Source organism: Anolis carolinensis, chromosome 2 (assembly GCF_035594765.1).
Source record: "Anolis carolinensis isolate JA03-04 chromosome 2, rAnoCar3.1.pri, whole genome shotgun sequence".
NCBI classification, from domain to species: domain Eukaryota; kingdom Metazoa; phylum Chordata; class Lepidosauria; order Squamata; family Dactyloidae; genus Anolis; species Anolis carolinensis.
The window spans coordinates 214,819,043-214,846,045 of NC_085842.1; the positions used below are offsets into that span (position 1 = coordinate 214,819,043).

Here is a 27,003-nt window from a genome sequence, read left to right on the forward strand (position 1 = left end):
CCTTGGAGGCCTTAGTTTGGGGACCCCTGCTTTAAGACATTAAAATAATGTAAATCTAAAATACCACTGTAGGTTCAAAAGCTTACCAGTGACATATTTTTTTCTTGAAACAGTGTGTAAGTTACACGTTCTGATTCTGTCAAAGTACCACATTCACTTCTCTTCTGAAGGATTATATTTGGCTGATCTTGAGATCCAGAAGTCTTGAAGATGTCTGTCTATATATCAGCAAATAAAGATTTTTTAAAAATCCAAATATGTAAATAAGTAATGCCATAACTGTAATAAATCATGTTGATAACTACATACCTAAGATTAAGAAAAGGACCAATATTCTTCCAAAGTAGGTAATGCTTTCCATATAAGCTAAATGAATGACTAATCTCCAAAGAATGTGATTAAACTAGTTTATCTCTTGTGGGTGGGGCAAGCTATCCTACGATGCCACAGTGCTGGTACGCCACATATGCCACATTTTACTGTATACTGTTCACCCCTCACAAAGCCACTACAAAACGCACAAAACAGAGCAATGGTAACCATCACACACCTATACCCATGGTGATGGTAAGATCCATGGCAATTACAATTTCATGTCAACAAACCTTTGGAGGAGCCATGAGATTATTTCCTCATGGTTTTCCCCACCTCAAAAACAACAAGACAATGCTTCTGTTCGATTAGCTACATCTGTGCAGATACAAAGTACCTATTTGTTGGAAGTCTCAAATGGATTTGAACCTGTCCAAATCCATTTCTACGATTCTCATACACACTTATTCAGACTGCATGACACTAAAAGAATGAACCAACTGATAATGCAACACAACAGGTATGAGGACCAAAGCTGAGAAAGTGAGCTGTAGCAATCTGAAGGAGTCTTAGGAGACTAACCAATTTATATCTACTTCATCTTTTGCAAACTACAGCTTTTAGATTCGTGAAATACAGCTTTTGTACCCAGACAATGCCTGAATATGTTGCTTTGGTGGATGCCTGCATAGAAGTTGCACAGGTATTTCTGGGACCCAACAAGTCAGAAGAAAACATTTTACCAGATAGGGAAAAATATAATCTTAGATAGGCAAGACGGAAAACTACAATGGTAATGCTCATGAGAATTGTCCTTCAGTAGCTCGAGTCTAAAGGATCGAAGGCTGGGAAATAGGAGACGACTCAAATTCTAATCCTGTCATGGAAACCGGGGCTCTCTTCTCTTTTTGACTCTCTAGATCAGGCACGGGCAAACTTTGGCCCTCCTGGTGTTTTGGACTTCAACTCCCACAATTTCTAACAACCGGTAGGAGTTGAAATCTAAAACACCAGGAGTTTGGCCATGACTGGTCTAGATAGCAACAATTATGTCAGAGACAAAGAGTGGGAGCTCCCCGGATCCCGAAGTGCAAATTTCATAGAATGGTTCCCAATCCATTCATTTGCAGCACAAGGCATAAATCAAAGGCCTTCCCCCAAATGTACAGATTGAGCCACAACCACCAAGATTACATTGGCTTGGACAATGTCCTTGCGTAGTGAAGTGTTCAGACTTCACCTGCAAGAAGTCCCAACTTCAAATTCAAGATGTGATATCTGAGCCAACTGTTCATGTGCCTGGGTATGGGTGCAGGATGCATCGATTACTCATTTGTCTTGTTTAGCTGTTATAATTTGCTATTGATGTTTTAGTTATGGATTATTTGTTTTCATTGTTATTATTTTATGGTATTGAATGTTTGCCACTCCCTGCTGGAAACCGCTTTGAGTCCCCTTTGGGAGATAGGGCTGGTTACAAATGAAGTTTATTATTATTGTTATTATATTGTTCCATGGCTCCTCTGGAGCCCCCACTGGCACAGTGGGTTAAACCACTGAGCTGCTGAACTTGCTAACCAAAAGGTTGTTGGTTTCAATCTGGGGAATGGGGTGAGCTCCTGCTGTTAGCCCCAGCCTCTGCCAACCTTGCAGTTCGTGAACATGCAAATGTGAGTAGAACAATAGGTACTGCTCCGGCGGGAAGGTAACGGCTCTCACTGCAGTCATGCCGGCCACATGACCTTGGAGGTGTCTATGGGCAACACCGGCTCTTTGGCTTAGAAATGGAGATGAACACCAGCCCCCAGAGTCAGACATGATTAGACTTAATGTCAGGGGAAAACCTTTACATTTACCTATGGCTCCTCTGGGTAACATACTCTCTCATACAATTTCCCCTCTCAGATCCAGCAGCTATTCCTTCACTGAGAGGTTTGCTCCTTTTCAACCCTGAGTTTCTAAAAGCAGACAGTGGAAAAACACAGCTTATGGGGTTGCCCTTCTTGTCAGAGTTGTTGTTATTGCTGTTGCTACTACTCCTGTACTTTTACTGCATCTATGTAATGCTTTTCTGCCCATTGGCCCGTTCAAAATTACATGTAATAAAATAAGTGTCAGTTACTGGCAGGCTATGTCACTTCCTGATAAAGCACAGAAAGGGGGGAAACTTGGTGGAATTCAGTGTATACAACATAAGGCCAGGGTAATATAGCTCTAAACAGTGTGGCTGAGGTATCTGAGTTATGGTCTGGTTTGACAGGGGTGCAGCCAAATTGCCAAGTGGGAATCCTGTGCTCCAACATGACACCATGCATGGAAGAATAATAATAATAATAATAATAATAATAATAATAATAATAATAAGTAGTTGTGGAAAAGAAAAAAGTTTGGATCATTGATGTTGCCATCCCAGATGACAGTCGCATTGATGAAAAACAACAGGAAAAACTCAGCCGCTATCAGGACCTCAAGATTGAACTTCAAAGACTATGAGAAACCAGTACAGGTGGTCCAGGTGGTGATGGGCACATTGGGTGCCATGCCAAAAGATCTCAGCCGGCATTTGAAAACAATAGACATTGACAAAATTATGATCTGCCAACTGCAAAAGGCCACCCTACTGGGATCTGCGCGCATCATCCGAAAATACATCACACAGTCCTAGACGCTTGGGCAGTGTTTGACTTGTGATTTTGTGATACGAAATCCAGCATATCTATCTTGTTTGCTGTGTCATACAATGTTGTTGTGTCAATAATAATAATAATAATAATAATAATAATAACAACTTTAGTTATACCCCACTACCATCTCCCCGCGGGGACTCGGGGCGGCTCACATGGGGCAAAGCCCAATCAACATAGTTTACAAAAACAACAGCATAAATACATTACACAATATACAAAAGATAAATCACAATAAGGCAATAAAACGAGAGTTAATACAACAGTAATAATATCAATCAACCACCAAGTGGCTTTAACTTTCTTAACCTCTGACCCAATAGTTTAATTGCCATTTAAACCATCTCTATAATCAAGGCAAAGCTGCTCTGGCATCAGGAGCAGAGTCAAAGTCTGAAAAGCAACTGAAATGTCCTCAATCTCATTAGACTTTGGTTTACCCAGCTTTTCTAGAGTTGCGCTGATATGTCTCTCCACGTATTTAGATTCTGACACAATGCTCCCCCACCTTCTGAATGCTAAAAATAAGGGATGAGGAGAATTACAGCCCTGGATTTAATTACAACTCACCTGTAAGTTATTTGTTTGAGAGAACTCCTTGATCATTATAAGAAGAGACTCCAACATGGCAGATTTTGCTTCAGAAACACCATCAATTCTTTTTATAGATTCTATTGTTGTAGGCCTGGGAGAAAAATGACATTCTGTGATTAAATTACTGTGGGTTTCAATAAACTAGGGCCATATATATGATGATACTAATTTTAACAAATAACTACACACACACACACTATTATTCCTAGTACTAAAATGTAACATACAACTTAAAATGGATTTTTCTCCAAGTGGAGGAGGATGTGTAAAACATAACTGAAAACATGTGCTCAGGCTTAATTTGCTCAGGAATGAGGTGTGCAACAGTTTTAGATGGGCAAAGGCTTCAAAGGAAGTTTTATTTCTAATTGATGAACATCATTTTGTGCTCACTCATGCATGCACATTCATACATTTATAACTACCAACAATAACTACATTTGAATGTGTGATTAGTTTCCACTGACCATAAACACATTGCTGACATAGTACAATGATTTAGAGACTGAACAATTAATCAAACATTCAACCTGGCCTAGCAAGAATGCCCTATGTAGAAAGCGGCCAGGCTTTTAAGCTGCAAGACTATTCAGTGCAGTTCAAGCTGGCCAAACAAGGATTACCCTACTAAGGAAGTACCTAGGCTTCAAAGCAGCTCTTTAATTGAGGGTGCTACTCCAGCTACTCCAGAAAATGGCCAGGCTTTAAGGCTGCAAGGCTATTCACTGCTATTCCACCTGGCCAACAAATAATTCCCATAAGCCACAGCAACGCGTGGCCGAGCAGAGCTAGGTACATTATAAGCAATAGCAGTCATCTTGTAGTATCTTCCCCTCTCAAAGAAAAAAAATGATATTCTCCATCCCTTATTTTTCTAGCATAATTTTAGAATTCGGATTTTAGTTACTTATTCAAACCCAAATGTACCTTATGGTGGTCATGTCAACTAGAACTTTATTTGTTGCTAACACCGCTGGAGGAATGTCCTTTTCATTGGCTAGTTTCTGCCTGGCTGCCACTAATTTCCCATACAACGCTGTCTGTTGAAGAAAGACAATTAGATTATTTGTAACTTTGATGTTTATTTTTTTTAAAGATGCTTACAGAAAACTCCACTACGCTGCATTTTTGAAGACAACTAACTTACCTCTCATTCAAGAGCAAAAATTTCCATGACATACATACACATCATTTAAAAATATAGACATGGTTCATTTTTCTTTTGAACCATTTGTTTTTAACCTGTACATCAAATGGTGTAGCGTTTTACTTAACATACTAAACATACCAACCTGCAATTCCTTCTCTCTTTGAGATACTGCAGGCACTGTAGGACTTACTGGCGCGAGAGGCAATGGCAACTGCACTGTGGCATTGCTGAAAGATATAGATATTTTAATTTTAAGTCAGTACATCTAGCAACCAACAGTAACTCACATTCTTCAAATGCAAGGGCTAACTGCATGTCCTTGAAAAATTTACCAAGGAATGAAGAAACATCTGGGCCTAAATTCAATTGCTATTCCCAGCTAGAATAAATCAATTGGAGAGCACTGTTGTATTAATTCTGTGACAGAGTATATCCTACTTGCAACTGTTATCCCAAACTACAATATGTCCTTTAAGAGAGATTATGTGAAGAATTTACAGGAAAAGAAATATAAAGGAACAAAGAGAGAAGATAAAATATTTTCTTTGGAAATGCCACCTTTTACTTGAGAGGGTACTTCCTCTGGAGGTATTACTTGCTCCTTGATACGCGAACATTTCATGCAAAGACGTCTTCTTCATAAATACAAAATCATAAAGACAGAATATTAATATGTAATCCAAATTTAATTTTAAGTAACTATCAGTAGCAAAATGCCTACTAATATTTCAAAAGTAGCACAAGAAACTTGGTAGAAGAGTATCATGAGACCTCATTAAAACAAGCTCTCAATTTTCAAGAAACATTCAAGAGGACACAGGATTGTGAAACGTTATTTTCAACCCACTGTTCCAACAAATTTAAAGACTGAAATAATACAAGCACTATTTAGAATCAGGAGCTAATCTTGGGAACACATGTAATCCCTCCACAAATCTCCCAGGATAAGATCTGCTCCATGAAAATGCCTATTAGCACAGGCCATTCTACTTAAAGATAGTTTCTAGGGTGGTGTATTAATTAATTTATTAGATTTATGCCCCACATTTCTCCCAGACTGGGATAGCAATCTAAGCATTGGAACGCCACCTATGGAGTGCAGGGTTCAAATTCTCATTCAGAATGGGCAAGTCACATTCTTTCAGCCTCATAGAAAGAACAGCCCCCCTCTGAACAAATGTTGCCAAGAAGACCCCATAACAGGATAATTTAGCATTGTCATAAGTCAGAAAGGACATAAAGGAACACAATAACAACAACAGTAGCAGTTTTCATTTAACCAAGTTCTAAATACCAACAATATGTGTCAACAAATTACTTAAATGTTATTAACTCTAGAAGGAAATTTTGTCCCCTGAAATTAAGAAAGGCATCACCTCAAGGCGAGGTTCTGATTTTATACCTCTGGTTGAAATGGAAAAGTCAGTGACATATCTCACTCAGATATATGTTTTTACACCTGGATTCTCAAAGCATCAAGCATACTGTTTCATGTGTTATTCATGTGCCCTGCGCATATCTTTCTAGCATTAATACTTCTGCCTTGAAAGATCTTGCATAGAAAATGGTCAAGATCTTATATACATTTAGCATAGTGTAAATATAAACCATCATAGCTATACTGGATTTCAGAGTTGAGCAACTGATTATGAAATAGGCAGCATGCCTATGGGCTCACTCCTTGGACAACAGTTGGCCATCTCGGTCAATGACTGACTGGATTAAAGACAACACGCACACATTGTATGAGAAAGAATAAATGCATGTGCAATTATTTTTACTCTCAGGTAGTGCCTCAACAATGTTGCAGCTAATGTGTTTGCACATGGGCCTATATAAAATCGAATGCAGAAAATCCTGTGCCCAAACTCCAAATATCAGATCCTATAGACAATATTTTAAATCTGGAAAAGAAAAGTAATTTGGGCTAGCGTGTGTCAGCCCATGCAAATATTCTCCATGAAACTATTATACAACCAAAAGCAACACAGGAAATAGGAGATGTCTGTGTGAAAAAGGCCAGATATGCTCAGTGGCAGATAGGTAAACCAAACCCTGCTCTTCTATCACATATATAGTCTATATTTTAGAGTAGATACATATACACACAGCCTGCAATTTATAAATTGAAACAAGACATCTAGAAGACAAAAACTGCTTTTAAAAAACTGAAGATGTGCTATTTTTGCAGAATACAGACCTTTGTTTCTGGCACTGGCTTGGGTAACTCTGCCTTGTCTGAAGATGTTTGCTTATAACTAAAAAGAAGAGGAAATGGGAACCCTGTTTTAATTACATTACATTCCTATGTGAAGGCACACAAAATAGTCACGTCTTTAAAATGTACTACTATTAAAGAATGCTAAGACTGAGATTTCCAGATTTTGAAAATTAACACTTACTGGTATTTTGCTTTTTCTGCAAGAAGCCCAGGACAGTATTTGTAGGTTTCTTCCCATTTTATCCACTGCCCTTTCTGTGACACTACTGTACCTTTTTCCTCACCGTTATGCATTTACCTTAAGATTAACATTTATGTTCCAAAGTATTTGCAATACCACTCTTTTGTCACAAAAGCTAAATATATTTAATTATATACATATGCACAGACAGAGGGCATAGGATTTTAACGCCATCCAACTGTTTTAAATAATTTTTCTAAGTGTTCTCCACCACAGAATTCTGATAGGGTTGAAAGAAAGAAAGACAGAAAGAGAGGAGTCGGTTTTGAACATTTAACACCAAAAGAGGCATTGCAAGGCTGCCACAAGAGGCATTACAAGACTGGACAAGGCCACATTTTACATGTGGATTCTTTCTCAGTGTGGGATGATGAACTAGAACATAGAAGAGGAAAGGTATTGCCTGAAGCAGTAAAAATCTGTGCAACCTCTAGAAGGTGCCTCCAAAACAAAAGGGCCTACTGAACCCTGATCAAAACATCAATCCAAGCTATAAAAATAAAAGCTTTTTCTCTATAGCAGGGGTCCCCAAACTTTTTAAGCAGAGGGCCGGTCCACAATCGTTCAGACTGTTGAGGGGCCGAATTATCATTTGAAAAAAAAATACAAACAAATTCCTATGCATACTGCACATGTCTTATTTGTAGTCCAACAACAACAACAACGAAAGAACAATACAATATTTAAAAATGAAAACAATTTTAACCAACATAAACCTATTAGGATTTCAATTGAAAGTGTGGGCCTGCTACTGGCCAATGAGATAGTCAAGTTAATTAGGATTGTTGTTGTTGTGTGCCTTCAAGTCATGTCAGACTTTGGCCAAGCCTAAGTCTAAAATTAATTATTTATTTACTGCATTTATTTACTACATTTATATCCCACCCTTCTCACCCCGAAGGGGACTCAGAGCAGCTGTATGTACATACAATATATTATATTATTAGCAATACACAATATTAGCATTATGTATTTCTATATTGAACTATACCACTATACTATTATATAATATGTAATATATAACAAATAATTAATATTATTATATGGTATTACTATTAGTATTATATTGTATAACATAAGATTATTATCAATATTATATGTATATACAATATATTATATTATTAAAACTGATATAAAATATTATATTATAAAACTGATGGCGGGGGCCAGGTAAATGACCTTGGAGGGCCGCATCCGGCCCCCGGGCCTTAGTTTGGGGACCCCTGCTCTATAGCCTTGAAAACTGTAACCTATGTAAGTCTCATTGAAACAAATTATTTTTGTGTGTGTCAGGAGTGACTTGAGAAACTGCAAGTCACTTCTGGTGTGAGAGGATTGACCGTCTGCAAGGACGTTGACCAGGGGATGCCTAGATGTTTTACCATCCTGTGGGAAGCTTCTCTCATGTCCCTGCATGGGAAGCTGGAGCTAACAGAAGGAGCTCATCCATACTATTCCCAGATTCGAATTGGCAACCTTCAGGTCAGCAACCCAACCTCCAAGTCAGCAGTCCTGCTGGCACAAAAGTTTAACCCTTTGTGCCACCGGGGGCTCCAAACAAATGATAATGTTGTTTTATAGCTCCCATTCATTCCACTGAAGTTTATAAGAAAGCTATTCTTGACAGACTGTTAATTAGAAGGACAAAGGGGATATTTAGATTTAGAAGTGTAAAGAGATGGTACAGAAAAATCTTCTCCATCTCCTTCAATACCAATTATAATTATACAATTTCATATGAAGAGGTAAACCAAACCAGGAGGGCAAGCTGAATATAACAAAGTAGACATAATTAACTACCTTGGTGTCTTTAAATACAAGTCCTCATTCATCAGAAGCAGAAGTTTAGGGCTTGAATTTTCTTTAGCTTTACAAAGCCAGTCTTTCCCCTGAAAGATACAAAACAAACAACTTAATAAAGCAATTCCAAAATAATTATCTGACAGAATATAATTCTTGGGTCACAAACCTACCTTTGCACTAAGTGTGCATATTGTTGAAAATTTATTTATACCAGAAACCTCTTTGAGAAAGCCCTCCAAGACAAGGGAGCGACCCAATGCCTTCCACAGGTTCTCTGGCCAATCCTTACCGCTGCCAAAGAGTGCATGAGTTCGGTATCTATCTGGAACACGTTGAGAATTCTGCAATTAAACAAAAATGAAAAAAGGCACAAATGTAATTCTTCAAAATGTAAAACAAAACCAGAGTTATGAAAAACCAACTTTATTTACTGTTCTTACTTGACATTACCACTTCAAAAATTATCGGCTGAATTCCAGTGTCTCCCTAGTGGACATACATCATTGCAACAGAAGATTTTCAGTCTTCCCAAGCAATTTTAGAGTGTACACTGGGCGTTGTCTTCTTCCCACTCTGCCAGAAACATTTCTATCAGCAAAACTGCCATATATCCTGCCACCTACATCCTTTTTGAGATGTGCACCATGTAAAGCCAGATGCTGCCAGTGTGACTGTTTTGCACTGACTTGTTTAGTACGTACTCATTACACAATACTGAACTACATCCAGCTGAAGTTTAGAAAACAAAGAAATCAACAGCCACATTTTAGAAAGGCTGTGTTCCACACCTCCAGGTGTTGAACTGCAATGCCTAGCAACCCTACTTGGCAAAGGCAACAGTGAAGAATGCAGAGAATTAAACATCATCAGTAGGACAGCATAGTGCCCATGTCGCCTCTATATCCTCTTTGCCACCTCTAACATAGGTAACAAGGATCCTCAACTCTCTAAGTATTTAATGAGGGCTGCATAAACGAGTGAACATGCCAAAATTCATCTACCGCTCAATGCTGCAGAAGTTCACCACCCAATCAAAGAACATTTTGTAAGCAAAGAGAAACCAAGTGGATTTAACTCGTATAAGATCCTTTTTATTTTGTGTTTAGTTTCTGATTGAGCTTATTATTGAGCTTTTTTTCCTGTAGTACAATTTTAGTTTTTTTTTTATTTTCATCACATTATAAGTTAAAATCTTTGTAAATCACTCTGGGAACTTTTCAATGTGGGGAGGGAGGTCAATCAAATAAATAATCTGAAGATTTTTTTATTATAGATACGTATGTACACACACATACAAATGAAATATAGCAAGTGTCAAAAACTGCTTCTATACTTTAGTTTTGTATCTTTCTTAGTCTTAATAGGGGCAGTATAAGATTTCAAGGCAACTTCTTAATTTGAAGATTCCCAAAAGGGTCTGTTCACAACTGAATACTGTCTCAAATTTCAAATAACAGGTGAAATCTGATCTCTCTGTCTAGGAACACACCTGTGCTTCTTTGTTATGAAAAGTGTCTGCCAAGCTGAACAAAACTGAGGGTATTACTATTCTTCATAAACAATACGTAAATTATATTTAAAGATAGATTATATGTTTAGTAAAATATATTTCTAGCTATATCAAACTTTTCAAACCAAAATAAAAATTGCCTGCCAGATGAACTAAACTGTGCTGCTGAAACAGCCATTAGTTAAAATAATTTTCAGTTTTCATATTAGGTTTTTTCCAGTTATAACAAATGAAGAGAAGCAGATTCAACCACAAGAATTTTGATGAAAACAAGTTGTCTGAAGATCACTAGACCATTACATAGACAATACTAATAAAAAGTAAAACAATACAAAATTATTTAAATTAGTAATAAAAGTAACATTCTAACACCCTAAAGTTTCTTAAATATTAAATATTTAGTTGCAGCCTCCATTTATACACAAATGTATACAGTAGTTCCTCCATAATGGCACCACATCTGCCCTTTTTGTGTACTCAAGTGGGAAACTCCAGGAGCAGCTGGCTTCCTGAAGTGGCATTTGTGCTTTTCCCTCTCTGTGGAATAAACCACGTCTGATCAAAATCTAGAATTTTGATCCAAAAACCTGCCCTTGACTTATACATGAGGTTGACTTATACATGCATATATATATGTATATTCAATAACCCATTAAATAACCTGTTTTAAAACAAAATCTGAATGCAATGAATGATTAACTCAAGCATCATCACAATTGACAACTTGCTCAAGAGAAATTCTATGCTGCTTGAGAAGGCTGATGTGAAAGAGACATAGTCTTTGGGTGTACAAAGAAAGGGCTTATTTCCAAAGTAGGCTAATGCTTTTGGCCAAGAAATTATTTCCACCTTCTGAGAGGCTGACCAAGGAGCAGCTTTTGTCCTCTACTAATGGACTGGAAGATAGATCTGCTTGGAACAAAGGTGGGCTACTTCTGCTGGAGCTCCTCCCTGAGAGGCAACAAAGGTTCCTGCTTCTGTGGTGTGTCTGCTAAGGGTAGCCCTAAGGACAGAGCTGTCTGCAGATGTTGGGGAACATCAGGATCATTCATTCCCTCACTAATCTGACATTGCCCTCAACACAACTGGAAATTACACCAGCCCAGGAGCTAGTGTTCTTCATGTCCGCTTGCTGGAAACTGGAAACAGTGGCTTTCTCTTCTCCCACTCTCCTATGCTGGCACCATGGAAGCTTGGCAGGACTGAGGGAGTAGTAGTAGCAGCATTATTGCATATTCTGCTTCCCCATGCCAGTTGGGTTATCCTTTAAACATGTATACACTCTACCTTAAACATATCAAGTTCAAGTTTACATTTCTATAAATAGAAATAGAAATGTAATTTCTGAGGGCAACCATTATCAATATGACATACTACATCACATGTGTCAAACCCAAGGGCCGTGGGCCAAGTCCAGCCCACCATGTCATTTTATGTGGCTCTCCTGGACTACAAGACCTGTTGTTATGATTGAGCCTCATGGCTCTGTTACTGACAGGCGTGGGCGTAAGACTCCTCGAGAGTCGGATACTCTCGAGGAGCGAGAGAGAAAAAGACTGCGAGACATATTTGCAGCACCATCTGATGAAGAGTCTTTCGAGGGGTTTACGGAGAGAATGGAGGAGGGGCAGGTTAGCTCGGAGGAGGATGAGATGGATTGGACTCGGGTAAGGGAGGAATTGGGTGCCACTGGCCATGATGGGGCAGAAGATGAATGGGGACCTTCAGGATCAGATCCATGGCTTAGCTGGAGGGATGGGACGGGATCCACAGCTGGAGATGCTGTTGGGCGTAGTCAGAGGTGTTCCAGCTCTGACGAGGAAAGTGATGAGGAAACGCCCGGGTTAAGGAGGACAGCTGACAGTGATGAAGATTTGTAACTGGCATAAAATGGGGCTTGGGAGCAATTGCAAATTGCGTCGGGCAAGGTAATCTGGGCAAACGCTTGGGATCCGTGTGTGTGTGGGACGCTTCCCTGAAGACTTGTGTGCTTTCCTGTGCTGAGACGTAAGTTGATTGGAATCCAGGGTCAGACGGCGGGAGGGATTGTGTGGGCATTTGTTTGTGCAAACCTGTGCTTACTCTTATTAGCTTGACCTTCCGTCGTCTTCTTGACGGACGCCATCTCCTGCTTTGAATACCCGGACTGAACTGACCACGGCTTGGCTTCATCCCCTTCTTGGACTTGGGAAAACTACAAACGTCTGCTTCTGGCTTTGAACTACGGAACGGAACTGGTCTACTCTTCTGCTGCATTCCCTGGCTGATCTGCTCGTGCTGGAAATCCTGTCTGCTGTGTGTGTGTGGGAGCGACGCAAGTTACTCTAAACACTGTGTTGGCAGCAGAGAGGAATCTGCTGCCAATTAGCTGCATTCTTTGTATCTTTTGTTCTTGGCTCTCGTTTTGTTTATATTCAGGCTGAAGCAAGCAGTTTGTTTTTTACCCGGATTAAACTCCGGTTTAATTCGGTTTATCTTTTGAACATTTATTTTGCCCCTTTTTGCTCCTAAATTTATTTATTTTATTTATTTCCAATATTTCTACCCCGCCCTTCTCCCCGAGGGGACTCAGGGCGGCTTACACAACTGGTAGGATCACTACCAGTACATCATAATACAATAAAATAAGAATAAAACAGTTAAAATAATTAAATAACATAATAAAATACAATATATAAGAGGCAAATACTGCCTGGCCCTTGTGTTTTACGGGCTTGTTTTGAGTTCTGTAACCTAATAAACTCTGTTACTCTGAATCTTGTGGCGTTCTGTCCTTGACACCTGTAATCTTTTTATTAGACATCATGACTAGAGCTGATAGGAGTTGGGATACAGTTATACCTGGAAGGCCACCGTTTCTTCTGTTAAGTCAAGAAAGTGGGATTTGAATTTAGATACAAGGCCTGTGGAGCTACAAGTGGTGTTGGTTGTAATTCCCATTGTCCCCAGTACATAATAAAAAGTGATGGGAGTTGTCATTCAATAACATCTGGGGACCCACACTAGGAAATACGTAGAACATTTACTACTATGTCAAAAGAAATATAGTTGGCCCTCTTTACCCATGGATTCTCAGTCTATGGATTCAATGGCTTGAAGCTGAACGGCTATTAAATGCTAATCAAGGTGGGCAATTGCAACATTCACACTTGCCTCAAACAGACAATTCTTTTGCCCGCTCTGAACATTCCACAGATATATAAACCTCAATTGCCTAGTTTCCAACAGACCTCACAACCTCTGAGGATGCCTGCCATAGATGTGGGTGAAATATCAGGAGATAATGCTACTGGAGCATGGACCTACTCACAGCAACCCAGATTCAATGGCCCTTCAATGGTTGCCTTAACCATATGGACCTCAATGAAAATGGATTTGACATCCCTGCACTACCTGATACATTTACAGTAGAGTCTCACTTATCCAACACTCGCTTATCCAACGTTCTGGATTATCCAACGCATTTTTGTAGTCAATGTTTTCAATACATCGTGATATTTTGGTGCTAAATTTGTAAATACAGTAATTACCACATAACATTACTGCGTACTGAATGACTTTTTCTATCAAATTTGTTGTCTAACATGATGTTTTGGTGCTTAATTTGTAAAATCATAACCTAATTTGATATTTAATAGGATTCTCCTTAATCTCTCCTTATTATCCAACATATTCGCTTATCCAACATTCTGCCGGCCCGTTTATGTTGGATAAGTGAGACTCTACTGTACTTCTTACTGTACCTAGCATGAATGGTTTAGATCAGTGATTCCCAAAGTGGGTGCTACCACCCCCCGGTGGGCGCTGCAGCGATCCAGGGGGGCGGTGATGGCACCTATTAGGACACGGGGGCAGGGCCAGGGGAGGGGCCGGGCCTCTTCCGATGTGCCAGAGACAGGGCTGAGCAGCTGAGATGCCTCTTAGGACACACGGGGGGTGGAGCTAGAAGAGTGGGCGTGGCTTCTTCCCAAGAGCTCGAGACAGGGCTGAGAATCTATACCTCTCCTGAGGCGCTTGTTGGGACACAGAGGGCGGAGTTAGAGAAGGGGGCGGGGCCTCCTTCAAAGAGGCCAAGACAGGGCTGAGCCTCTATACCTCTCCTGAGAGGCCTTTTAGGACTAAAGGGCGGGGCTTGGGGTGGGGCCTCTTCTCAAGAGCGTGAGAAAGGGCTGAGCCTCTGTATACCTCCCCTGAGGCGCTTGTTAGAACACGGGGGTGGGATATAGAGGTTCAGCCCCATCAGGCACTTGGGAAGAGCCCCCCCCCCTCTAGCCCCACCCCCTGTGTTCTGGCAGGAGCCGCAGGACAGGGAGAGAAGCTCAGCCTTACATCAGAGCTCGTAACTCCACCCATCCCAGTCCTGGCCGCCCATTTGTGGCCCCGCCCACCTCCCCCTCCCAGCCCTGCATCTTGGACTAGGGGAGAGACTCAGCCCCGCCCTCTTGAGAAGGAGCCATGCCCATCCCTCTAAGCCACTCCTGCCTTTCCAGGCGGCGCTGGGTAGTATTTTTTCTGGAAAGGGGGCAGCAGGCCAAATAAGTTTGGCACCCACTGGTTTAGATCGTCAACCAAAACCAAAAAACTACTACTTTTCACATTAAGGAGGAATTCTTATCTGTGTGGTTAAGAACAAAATCTTCCGAAGAACTCTGGGAACTACGTTTCTAGTCAGCAATTTTGCTTACTGTCCATATGTGTTACACAAATTCTTCAGCTTGCAAGAACAAACCTGTGCAAATTATATTATGTGATTCAAAATGCATGTGGGCAGCAATGCCAGAGGCTTTGAATTGTGCTTGTGGGCAATATAAAAGCTTTATTTAGATGTGAATAGGTATATTTTAATTGCTATGGCAACCTTTTAACTATGCAACCTTTTAACTATGCATGAGGGTTCAGAAAATATATGAATCGGAATGTTGGAGGCTTACGTTTTTTAACTACTGTACTTGCATTATGTAAATAATAGATGATTTAATGAATCAATCCACCCTATTACTGTGCATTATTATTATGAATGTTCAAATCGTAGTTACAAATCTTTATCATGTATATAGTCAGCAAAACAAAGCTTGTTCTTCCTCTTATTTAGGATAACAGCACAGAACATCAGAAGGTACTGGATTATCAGTCCCCAACTCCCCTTAGTATTTTTGCCTTATTCTTAGTAAAGCTGATAACAAGAATACTTACAGATCCCCTGAGAAACAATACTGGAACACCCATGCCAAATCTTTCATTTAAGGCACATACAGCAGACATCAATTTGTAAGCTTGCTGACCAAAATCTTCAAAACTGTCTTCTTTTTCAACTATACAAATATTCTGACTGTGTCTAAAAATAAAAACAGAATAAAATATATAAAATATTTACAATCAATGAAGTAAACATTACTAAAAGAAAGGACAGCAGAAAATTTTCTGAAAGACTGGAAACCTTTTGTTTATTTTTTGCACAAGGAAGAGAAGCACTTGCCAATTTTGACAAGAGTAATTGGGAGGGGGGGGTTAAGAAAGGAGGCAACACTGGGAGGCCTAGAGGATGAAATCTATATTGTTTTCTTTTGACCAGGACAGATCGGAGGTCATCTAAATTTTAATTTTATTTTATTTTTTATTTTTGTTTTCTTGGCAATTTTTGTGTTCATATTCTATATTTCTTTTCTTGATCCACTGTTTTGATTTTTAACGTAACTTTAAAAACTTTTAAAATAAATGGGCTTATGTACACATTTGTATTTCATGTTACACACTCCACATTCTATTAATATTTTAGCATTGTCAAGAGACATAAATACGTAAGTAAATCATAGGAGAACCCAAGCTAATATTCGAATGACTAGAATTATCAGCAGCAGAGGGAAGAGTCATTCCTCATCTCAATGATGCTGAGATATGTAGTACACCTCAGTTGAGGGGAAATCAATTCTTCCATTTTCCTCAACACAATTCCGGCACAAAATCTTCTCCTGTCCCATAGCAATAGCAGGCATTGAACTGCAGCAGTATTAGATCTATCTCTTTCTGAGATGAAATAGTTTATATGGAACAATACTCCTTTCATAAGATTTTCCTTCTGAACAGAGACAGCTTTGCTACATATTTCGTAATTTGGAAGTTAGCCTACTCTGATACTTAGTACGTGTGTCTCTCTTAGTTGAAAATATGGAACTTTCTATTAGTTATGCATTTCACAATTTAATAGAAATGTATTATTTTGCTTACTGATTCATCGACAGTCATTGTCACATCCTGTGGCAGGATACTGTACATTGTGTTAACCACTTTCTGATCATCCTTCCTATCCATCTCACTGGATGATCCAGAGATCCAGTATTATAAAAGATTACATGTAACTCTTTCCCTGACGCATACAAAAATTGTAAGTTTATAGCTTGGGACTACATAACATTGGCCCTCCAGATATTGTTGGACTGTACACCCATAACCCCTAGCCATCTTTGATAATGGCAAGGGATTACAGGCTCATAGAGCTTGATAGGCCAAGGAATCAAAAAGACACACACTGCACAGAATGCAGGAATGCCAGCTACAGCACCTTCAGTAGGTAGGTGTCACATTTGAAGATGTCGAACATTTGAACTAAAAAAGCACATCAAGGTAGTCTCAAGATACCTACACTACATTTTCCCTAAATTAAATGCCTCCCAAAGATTTAATCTTTCTCTACATGGAAGGGGCTCTAAGAAGTGGTAGAAGCAATCACATCTTGAGGTACATCTAACTACAGAACTCATGCTTGTTTGACACTACCTTAACTGTCATGGATCAATGCTATGGAATCAAGAGATTTGTATTTTAGTGAGACACCAGCACTCTTTGGAAGAGAAGGCTAATGTTTTTTCAAAACTACATTTCCGAGGATTGCATAGCATTGCACCATGGCAGTTAAAGGGGTGTCAAACTGCATTAATTCTACAGTATACAGTAGATGAACCCTTAAATTAGATCACAGGAGTCCAAATTCCTATTTATCCTTGAAGCCTATTAAATAACTCTATGCAAGTTTTTGTCTCTTGACTTAATCTTCGTCAAGGTTATTGTGAGAATAAAAAGGCTAACTACAACTATAGCACCCTGTACATAAAAATGTAAAATTTACATAAAAATATAAAATTGATAGCAAAACTAAAATTGCATTCTGTGATTTATTTTTGACAGTATATGACTGAGCAGCATGGAATACCAATGAAACACACTTCATGTGAAAACTAACAAGCTTTTGAAAATACATCATTAGCAGAAAGACATTAGAGCTGTATTGTCCCTTAACATGTAAGCTGTGGAAAGACAGTTCCAAACCTCTAATCTTTCAGGTGGAACATTTACCTGGATCTGCAATTATCACAACATTTTTCTGTTCCCATGATGCCGGACGAGGCCTTTCGGAGTTGTTTGTCTTCAAAATGAGACAAAATGATTCTGCCCAAGGGAACATTGGGAATTAAATAAAAGAACAAGAGTTCACATGTTAAATTCATTGAAGAAAACAATGAGCTGAAATTATCACAATTAAATGATTCACTAGACAGTTAATTATTTGGCCTTGAATCATCTTGAGACAGGTATATATATTTTTTCAAAGTGTGAAATTCACAGCACAAACACAAAAATGTATTAGACTCTCAAGTGGCATTTTTCAAAACTTTGGAAAACGTTTATTTTGATGTGTTGACAGCACCCATTTTTGGCAGTGAAAATATAGAGAATATAACACTTACTTTCGCCTACAGCTGTTCGAGTTGAGGTATTTCTCAATCGTTGCCATCATCTTCAGTTTGTACAGGCGAAACCTCTCACTATGTATCATATTAAGCAGGTGTCTTAAACAAGAGACATGAGTTGAAATATTAGTAATTCACCAATATCTCCCTCCCTGTTCCTTTTCAAAAGAATATAAAACATCTGGAATTATTGATATAATGAACAACAAACAAATGACCTTTCCACACACCATACATTTGCCATAGCTATAAATGTAGCAAATAAACGTTTAGAAATTAACAACAAAATATCAAATTGTCACTTATATAGCACCATTAAGCCTGGAAGTACTTCATAGTTCCTCTAGCTTTCAATAGAGATTCAATCTACCTAAAATAAATATAAATAGCACCCCAGGATAAACTCTTTAACCTTGCCTCCATTATTATACTCTTTTTACCATTTCCACAGCCTATCACACACTGGGAACACAACAACTGCAATGAGAACATGACTCAATGTCAAGGACAGAACGCCACAAGATCAAAGATAACAGAGTTTATTGGATTTACAGAACTCAAAATGCCCGTAAAAGACAAGGGCCAGGCAACATTAGCCTCAAAAAGCAAAAAGGGGCAAGAAAAACGTTCAAAAGATAAACCGGATTAAACCGGAGTTTAATCCGGGTAAAATCAAAACAGCTTGCTTCAGCTTGGGAATAAACAAAACAGAAGCTGGGAAACAAAGAGTTCAAAAGAATGTAACTAATTGGCAGCAGATGCCTCTCTGCTGCCAGTACTATGTTTTGAGTAACTTAGAAGTCACTCCTACACCCAGCAGGCAAACTTCCAATACAAACACAACAGCCGAGGATTGAAGCAGTAGAGTAGTCCCAGTTCTTTCTGAAGGTCGATAGGCAGAAGCAGACGTTTGCAGTTTTCCAAGTCCAGAAGGAGAATCCAAGCCCGTAGTCAGTTCAGTCCGTAAATCCAGAGTAGCAGATGGCGTCCGTCAAGAAGACGACGGAAGGTCAAAGGTAATCAGCACACGAAACACACCCGTCTTCAGGAAAACGTCCCACACAGATCCCAAGCGTTTGTCCAGATTACCTTGCCCAACGCAATTTGCTATTGCTCCCAAGCCCCATTTTATGCCAGTTACAAGTCCTCATCACTATCAGCTGTTCTCCTTAACCCGGGCGTTTCCTCATCACTTTCCTCATCAGAACTGGAACACCTCTGACTACGCCCCACAGCATCCCCAGCTGTGGATCCCGTCCCATCCCTCCAGCTTGTCCATGGGTCTAGTCCTGAAGGTCCCCAATCATCTTCCATCCCATCATTGCCAGTGGCACCCAATTCCTCCCTTACCCGAGTCCAATCCATCTCATCCTCTTCTGAGCTAACCAGCTCTTCCTCCATTCTCTCCGTAAACCCCTCAAAAGACTCTTCGTCAGATGGTTCTGCAAAGATATCTCGCAGCCTCTTTCTTTCGCGCTCCTCGAGAGTATCTGACTCTCGAGGAGTCTTACGTCCACGTCTGCCAGAAGCAGAGCCATGAGGCTCAATCATAACACTATCCCCTCTCACAAAGGCCTCCTCCCCCGAAGGCGGAGAGGTGGCAGTGATATCCTCCGCTATAGCACCACGACGACTGGAGGTATCTAATTTCAACAGCGAACGATGGAACACTGGATGGACCTTTAAACTAGACGGTAGACGCAAACGAAACGCAACGGAAGAAATCTTTTTAACTATAGGAAAGGGACCCAAATACCGAGGCGCAAACTTTCCCCCAGCCTGTTTAATGTGCTTGGAAGACAACCACACCAAATCCCCTTCTTCCAACTCCTCCCCTGCCTGCCTGCGGCGGTCGGCCTGAGTCTTTTGCGTTGCCTTAGCTTCCAACAGTAAGCGACGGGCAACATCATGCAACGCAGCCATTTCCGAGGAGCGGTACACAGGGTCAGAGGAGACCACATTGGTCGACGGTGCCACACCTCCCCGTGGGTGAAAACCATAAGTCAGTTCAAACGGCGTATGCTGACTAGACGTGTGCACCGCATTGTTGTAAGCGAACTCCGCCACCGGTAGCCATTTCACCCAAGCAGTGGGTTGATCTAAACAAAAACAACGTAGATATTGCTCTAAAAGCCCATTAACCCGTTCCGACTGGCCATCCGTTTGAGGATGAAACGCTGAAGAGACGTTTAACTTGGTACCTAAGCACTCATGGAAGTGTTTCCAAAAGCGTGACACAAATTGTGGAGCCCTATCCGAAATAATCACCTCAGGAGCTCCGTGCAAACGATAGATGTGCTTAGTAAACAACAACGCCAACGTAGGGGCCGCCGGAATGGTCGAACAAGGAATAAAATGAGCCAGTTTGATAAATAAATCCACCACCACCCAAATACAAGTATAACCCCCAGACTTAGGCAAATCCGAAATGAAATCCATGGAAATGATTTGCCATGGCCTCTCAGGAACAGGTAGAGACGACAACAACCCTCTAGGGCGCCCAACAGGCGTCTTACTCTGCTGGCAAACGGCGCAGCTGTCACAAAAGCGCAGAATGTCTTGCCGCATCTTCGGCCACCAATAGCTCCTGGTGATGAGCTGCACGGTCTTGAATCTGCCAAAGTGCCCAGCCATGGGTTCGTCATGGTGGGCTCTAATCACCTCCAACCTGAGGGCCCCCACTGGTACATAGACCTGCCCCCTGCGTACCAATACTCCGTTTTGATCTTGCAGGTGAGGCAGTATTGTACGGTTACCTGCTGACAACAGCATGAGTTGTTCCTGAGTCCACACATCTTCTCTCTGAGCCTCAATGATCTGGTCATGTAACCCAAGCTCATTGTCTACAACACACAGAGAGGCAGTAGGCAAGATGGTCTGACATACTACCTGCTCATTGGTCTTAAACTCCGGCTTGCGGGACAAGGCATCGGCCCGCAAGTTAGCCTTCCCTTCCACGAATTGCACTTTGAAGTTAAACCTGGAGAAAAACAAAGCCCATCGGATTTGACGCTGGTTTAACTTTTTAGCTGTTTGCAAGTGCTCCAAATTCTTGTGATCAGACCGGACCACGATTTGGTGCCGCGCCCCTTCTAGCCAGTGCCGCCACACCTCAAACGCCACCTTAATCGCCAATAACTCCTTCTCCCATATGGTATAGTTCTGCTCAAATGGTGTTAGTTGCCGCGAGTAAAATCCACAGGGACGCAAGGTCCCTGAGGAATCTTTTTGAGACAATACAGCCCCCAACGCGTAGCTAGAAGCGTCCGCTTCTACCACGAACGGTTTGTCAACATCAGGATGTGTTAGTATGTTGTCTGACTGAAAGCTAGACTTTAATTGCAAAAACGCATCGTGAGCTTCCCGCCCCCACACAAATGGCTGTTTTTTACGCAGGAGCTGCGTCAAAGGCACCGTGAGCTTGGCAAAATTTGGGATAAACTCCCAGTAGTAATTAGCGAACCCTAAGAACCTTTGCACATCCTTCTTAGTCTTGAGTTCCTGCCATGAGTTGACTGCGTCAACCTTATGTGGGTCCATTTTAAGTTCCCTACCTGACACTACATGACCTAGGAACTCCACTTCAGGCACATGAAAGACGCACTTGGAAGCCTTGGCGAAGAGCCCATTAGCCCGCAGACGGTGCAGAACCTGCTTGACATGCTGACGATGTTCTTTCTCGTCCTTAGAAAAAATCAAGATATCATCCAAATAGATCACCACAAATTGGTCAATTAGGTCCCTAAACACATCGTTTATGAACCTCTGGAAGACCGCAGGCGCATTGCAAAGTCCGAAAGGCATGACTCGGAACTCGTGGCATCCGAAACACGTGTTAAATACCGTCTTCCATTCATCACCTTCCCGTATTCTGATTAAGTTATACGCCCCCTGCAGGTCAAGCTTGGTAAAGACCTTAGCCCCTTGCACCCTTGATAGTAGTTCCGAGATTAAAGGTAGCGGGTACCTATCCCGAATGGTGTATTTATTAAGGATCCGATAGTCGCAAACCAACCTGAGGTCCCCAGTCTTTTTGGCAACAAAGAATACCGGCGCCGCAGTTGGAGAGCTAGAGGGGCGAATAAACCCCTTGGCTAAATTCTCATCTAGGAACTCACGTAAAGCTTGCCTTTCCGGTACAGTCAAGGCGTACAGCCTTCCTGCTGGCAATCTCGCACCTTCCGCTAATTTAATGGCGCAATCATACGGCCTGTGCGGCGGTAACTTGTCCGCTTCCTTTTTACAAAATACATCAGAGAACTCCCCATACTCAGCAGGCACTCCCTCCATATCAGGCTGAGTAGTGTTCAGAGTACAACATTCCTGCCTCTTTAAGGTCAGCTTACGCGTCACCCAGTCTACTTGTGGATTTACTACAGCTAGCCAATCCATCCCCAGGATCACATCGTATCTGGGCAGGCTCGTAATATCCCACACAAACGTTCCCGTTACTCCCTGCACTTCCCACATTACTGCTGAGGTCTCATGGTTAACCACCCCAGTCTCCAGCAGTCTCCCATCCGCTCCTTCCACCCACACGTCGCATGCCTTGCGCACTATAGGAATGCCATGCTTCCTAGCAAACTCAATATCCACGTAAGAGACCGTAGCCCCTGAGTCCAGCAGTGCCAAAGTAGAAACAAGTTCCTCTCCCCCAACAGATAACGTAATGGGTACGAAAACATGCTTCTTCCCCTCAGTTGACTGCTTTAAAAGCCCTAATGCGTTGGACTCACGTCGCACTAGGGCTGGCCTTTTCCCGAAAGCTGGGAAGGTTTCACATTACAGTTTTTGGCAAAATGCCCAGCATTCCCACAGTACAAACACAACCCCAGCTGCCTCCTACGGTTCTTTTCTTCTGTAGACAGCTTTTTAAAGACCCCAAGCTCCATAGGCTCTTCCCCCATTACCACAGGTGCCTTGGTTACATGCATAGGTGGCGCACACATTGCTTTCGAGTGCTTACGGGACTCGAACCTGGCGTCCAAACGCAGCACTTTAGCCACTAAGGCCTCCCAATTTTCGGCCGGCTCCAAGCGTGCCAATTCATCCTGGAGATAATCACTTAAACCAGCAGTAAACAAAAGCATGAATGCATTTTCCCCCCAGTCCAGTTGGTGACGGTACAAATTAAACTTATTTAAGTAATCCAAAACAGTCCCCTTTCCCTGTTTCAGCCGATACAGAGCCCACCCAGCATTCTCCGTACGGAGGGGATCCCCAAAAGTGTCAGTTAGTAGCTTCTTAAAGTTATTCAAATTGTCCTTGACTGGGTCATTTCCCAAAATCAAATTGGTGGCCCATTGTCCTGCGGGACCAGTCAACAAACTCAAAATAAAAGCCACCTTGCTAGTGTCCGTAGGGCAAGCTTGAGCACTGAGCTGGGAAAAATAAAGCTCAACTTGTGCCAAAAAAGTTGGCAGTTTGCACCTGGATCCGTCAAAGCGTTCAGGGGTCAAAACATGTCCTTTAACAGAATGAGCTGCTTGAGTGGCGTTAAAAGCCATTTGTAATTGCTCAAATCTAGCCTTTAACTCATCCATCGTCTTCTTGACGAGATTTATTACTGCAGTAAAACTTTTTATGGGCGTTGGGCAATCTGTCAAGGACAGAACGCCACAAGATCAAAGATAACAGAGTTTATTGGATTTACAGAACTCAAAATGCCCGTAAAAGACAAGGGCCAGGCAACATTAGCCTCAAAAAGCAAAAAGGGGCAAGAAAAACGTTCAAAAGATAAACCGGATTAAACCGGAGTTTAATCCGGGTAAAATCAAAACAGCTTGCTTCAGCTTGGGAACAAACAAAACAGAAGCTGGGAAACAAAGAGTTCAAAAGAATGTAACTAATTGGCAGCAGATGCCTCTCTGCTGCCAGTACTATGTTTTGAGTAACTTAGAAGTCACTCCTACACCCAGCAGGCAAACTTCCAATACAAACACAACAGCCGAGGATTGAAGCAGTAGAGTAGTCCCAGTTCTTTCCGAAGGTCGATAGGCAGAAGCAGACGTTTGCAGTTTTCCAAGTCCAGAAGGAGAATCCAAGCCCGTAGTCAGTTCAGTCCGTAAATCCAGAGTAGCAGATGGCGTCCGTCAAGAAGACGACGGAAGGTCAAAGGTAATCAGCACACGAAACACACCCGTCTTCAGGAAAACGTCCCACACAGATCCCAAGCGTTTGTCCAGATTACCTTGCCCAACGCAATTTGCTATTGCTCCCAAGCCCCATTTTATGCCAGTTACAAGTCCTCATCACTATCAGCTGTTCTCCTTAACCCGGGCGTTTCCTCATCACTTTCCTCATCAGAACTGGAACACCTCTGACTACGCCCCACAGCATCCCCAGCTGTGGATCCCGTCCCATCCCTCCAGCTTGTCCATGGGTCTAGTCCTGAAGGTCCCCAATCATCTTCCATCCCATCATTGCCAGTGGCACCCAATTCCTCCCTTACCCGAGTCCAATCCATCTCATCCTCTTCTGAGCTAACCAGCTCTTCCTCCATTCTCTCCGTAAACCCCTCAAAAGACTCTTCGTCAGATGGTTCTGCAAAGATATCTCGCAGCCTCTTTCTTTCGCGCTCCTCGAGAGTATCTGACTCTCGAGGAGTCTTACGTCCACGTCTGCCAGAAGCAGAGCCATGAGGCTCAATCATAACACTCAAGCTGTATCGGTTCCCTGTTTTGATTTAGAGCCCTGCAAAGACCAGGTCCTGAAGCACATAGTAAGCTTACAAGAGTAAATAACGCTCCCTCTTACAGATACTAACCTTGTAATATATGTAGAGTTGTGGATGCTGTCAATGAAGGCAAAATGACTAAAAAGTTCATTCTAATCCCCTCTGTCACCGACCACAGAAATAGGAGGTCGGAAGACAAGAGAGGGGGAAAGGGGAGTGGAGAGCATATCTCCAGTAGAGTCTCACTTATCCAACATAAACGGGCTGGCAGAACGTTGGATAAGCAAAAATGTTGGATAATAAGGAAGGATTAAGGAAAAGCCTATTAAATGTCAAATTACATTATGATTTTACAAATTAAGCACCAAAACATCATGTTTTACAACAAATCAACAGAAAAAGCAGTTCAATATATGGTAACATTATGTAATAATTATTGTATTTATGAATTTAGCACCAAAACATCAAAATGTATTAAAACATTGACTAATAGAGAAACAGCTGTGGATCTGAGCGGGAGGCAGACTGCATTAGATAATCCAGAACGTTGGATAAGCGAATGTTGGATAAGTGAGACTTTACTGTATTCTAAGTACTGCACATACATTATCCACACAGTTCCACTAATACAACATGGCAGTACTCTTTACCTATTGAAACTCAGGTCAGCTGGGGTCCATAACACATGGCAAGAGGCAGGAAGTCCATCACGGCCAGCCCTTCCAATTTCCTGATAGTATGATTCCATTTCCTTTGGAGCTCCATAATGAATAACTGTTCGAATATCTGCTTTATTGATGCCCATTCCAAAGGCTACAGTAGCTACAATACACTGGGAAACAAGCACAATAGCCAAGCATCACTGTTAAGTTCAATCTAAAAAGAAAGTGCATATAGTTTATATGCTATACACTGGTCTATAGTACATACAGCACAGGTCATATTTTTAATTTGTACCAATACTTCCAAGGCTTTCCTGCTGTTCATTTAATATAAAGTACTCAAAAGGAATAAAGTCAAACTGCAAAAAAAAGTGTCATACTAGGACTGATTCTGGAATTCTGTGCCAACTGTGAGACTTGGGCATACAATTATTATTATTATTATTATTATTATTATTATTATTATTATTATTATTATTATTATTATTACCCACCTCTCCTCATGGCTTAAGGCGGGTTACAGAATACTTAAAGCATATAAACATTGTAAAAATACCACAAATACACATATTAAAATGTATTTCCATAAAAGATACATATTAAAATGTATTTCTATAAAACATGTATTAAAATACACAAAACAGAGATGAAACAAAGGGCACACATTTAAAACTCATGTTTAAAAAACATCTGAGTAAGCTCCCAGAAGAGATTGGTCTTTAGATAGTTTTTAAATTTTGACAGCTCATTTAGCTGTCAGAGTTCTTCCGGTAGGTCATTCTATAGTCTTGGGGCGGCCGATGAGAAGGTCCTCTGGGTGATGGTCACCAGTTGGGTTCTGGCTGGTTGGAGTAATCGCCCCCCAGAGAACCTTAGGAGCAGATTGTAAGGGCGAAGGCGATCTTTTAGGTAACCTGGACCCAAACCATGTAGGGCTTTAAAGGTCAAAACCAACACCTTGTACATTGCCTAGAAACTAATTGGCAGCTAGTTGAGTGTCTTTACGATATGTAATACACTCACTCCTGGATGTTCCTGTAACCAGTCCAGCTGCTGTATTTTGAACCAGCTGGAGTTTCCGAACTTAGTTCAAAGGTAGCCCAATGTAAAGTGCATTGCAGAAGTCCAACCCCAAGGTTACCAGCACATACAACACCATCTTTATGTCCTCCAAATTTAGGAAGGTGAATCAGCCGAAGCTGATAGTAAGCACTCCTGACCATCACATCTACCTGGGCTGACATTTGCAGAGACGGATCCAAGAGCACTTCCAAGCTGCGAACACAGGGGGAGGGTAATAGCATCCAGAACTGGCTGACACACCTCCATCCCCAGATTAGGACCCTTAATGGCAAGCACCTCTGTTCTGTCTGGATTCAGTTTAAATATACATCCCTTAGTCTAC

The 27,003-nt window shown here is 41.2% G+C and overlaps 1 protein-coding gene across 4 annotated transcripts in view; it reads right to left on the bottom strand.

The window, feature by feature from the left end:
• wrn (WRN RecQ like helicase) overlaps positions 1-27,003 on the bottom strand; it is an 81,846-nt gene that overhangs the window by 10,598 nt on the left and 44,245 nt on the right. For 3 of the 4 annotated variants that reach the window (XM_062971711.1, XM_062971710.1, XM_062971713.1), the window contains exons 20-31: positions 25,587-25,768; positions 18,258-18,359; positions 17,866-17,958; positions 15,709-15,850; positions 9,176-9,346; positions 9,003-9,091; positions 6,941-6,998; positions 5,299-5,375; positions 4,883-4,967; positions 4,518-4,630; positions 3,567-3,681; positions 87-218 (exon numbers count right to left, since the gene is read on the bottom strand). In XM_062971711.1, the coding sequence (XP_062827781.1) occupies positions 87-218; positions 3,567-3,681; positions 4,518-4,630; positions 4,883-4,967; positions 5,299-5,375; positions 6,941-6,998; positions 9,003-9,091; positions 9,176-9,346; positions 15,709-15,850; positions 17,866-17,958; positions 18,258-18,359; positions 25,587-25,768 (1,359 nt within the window). The remainder of the gene's footprint in view (positions 1-86; positions 219-3,566; positions 3,682-4,517; positions 4,631-4,882; positions 4,968-5,298; positions 5,376-6,940; positions 6,999-9,002; positions 9,092-9,175; positions 9,347-15,708; positions 15,851-17,865; positions 17,959-18,257; positions 18,360-25,586; positions 25,769-27,003) is intronic. The other variant, XM_062971712.1, reaches the window with a different exon arrangement.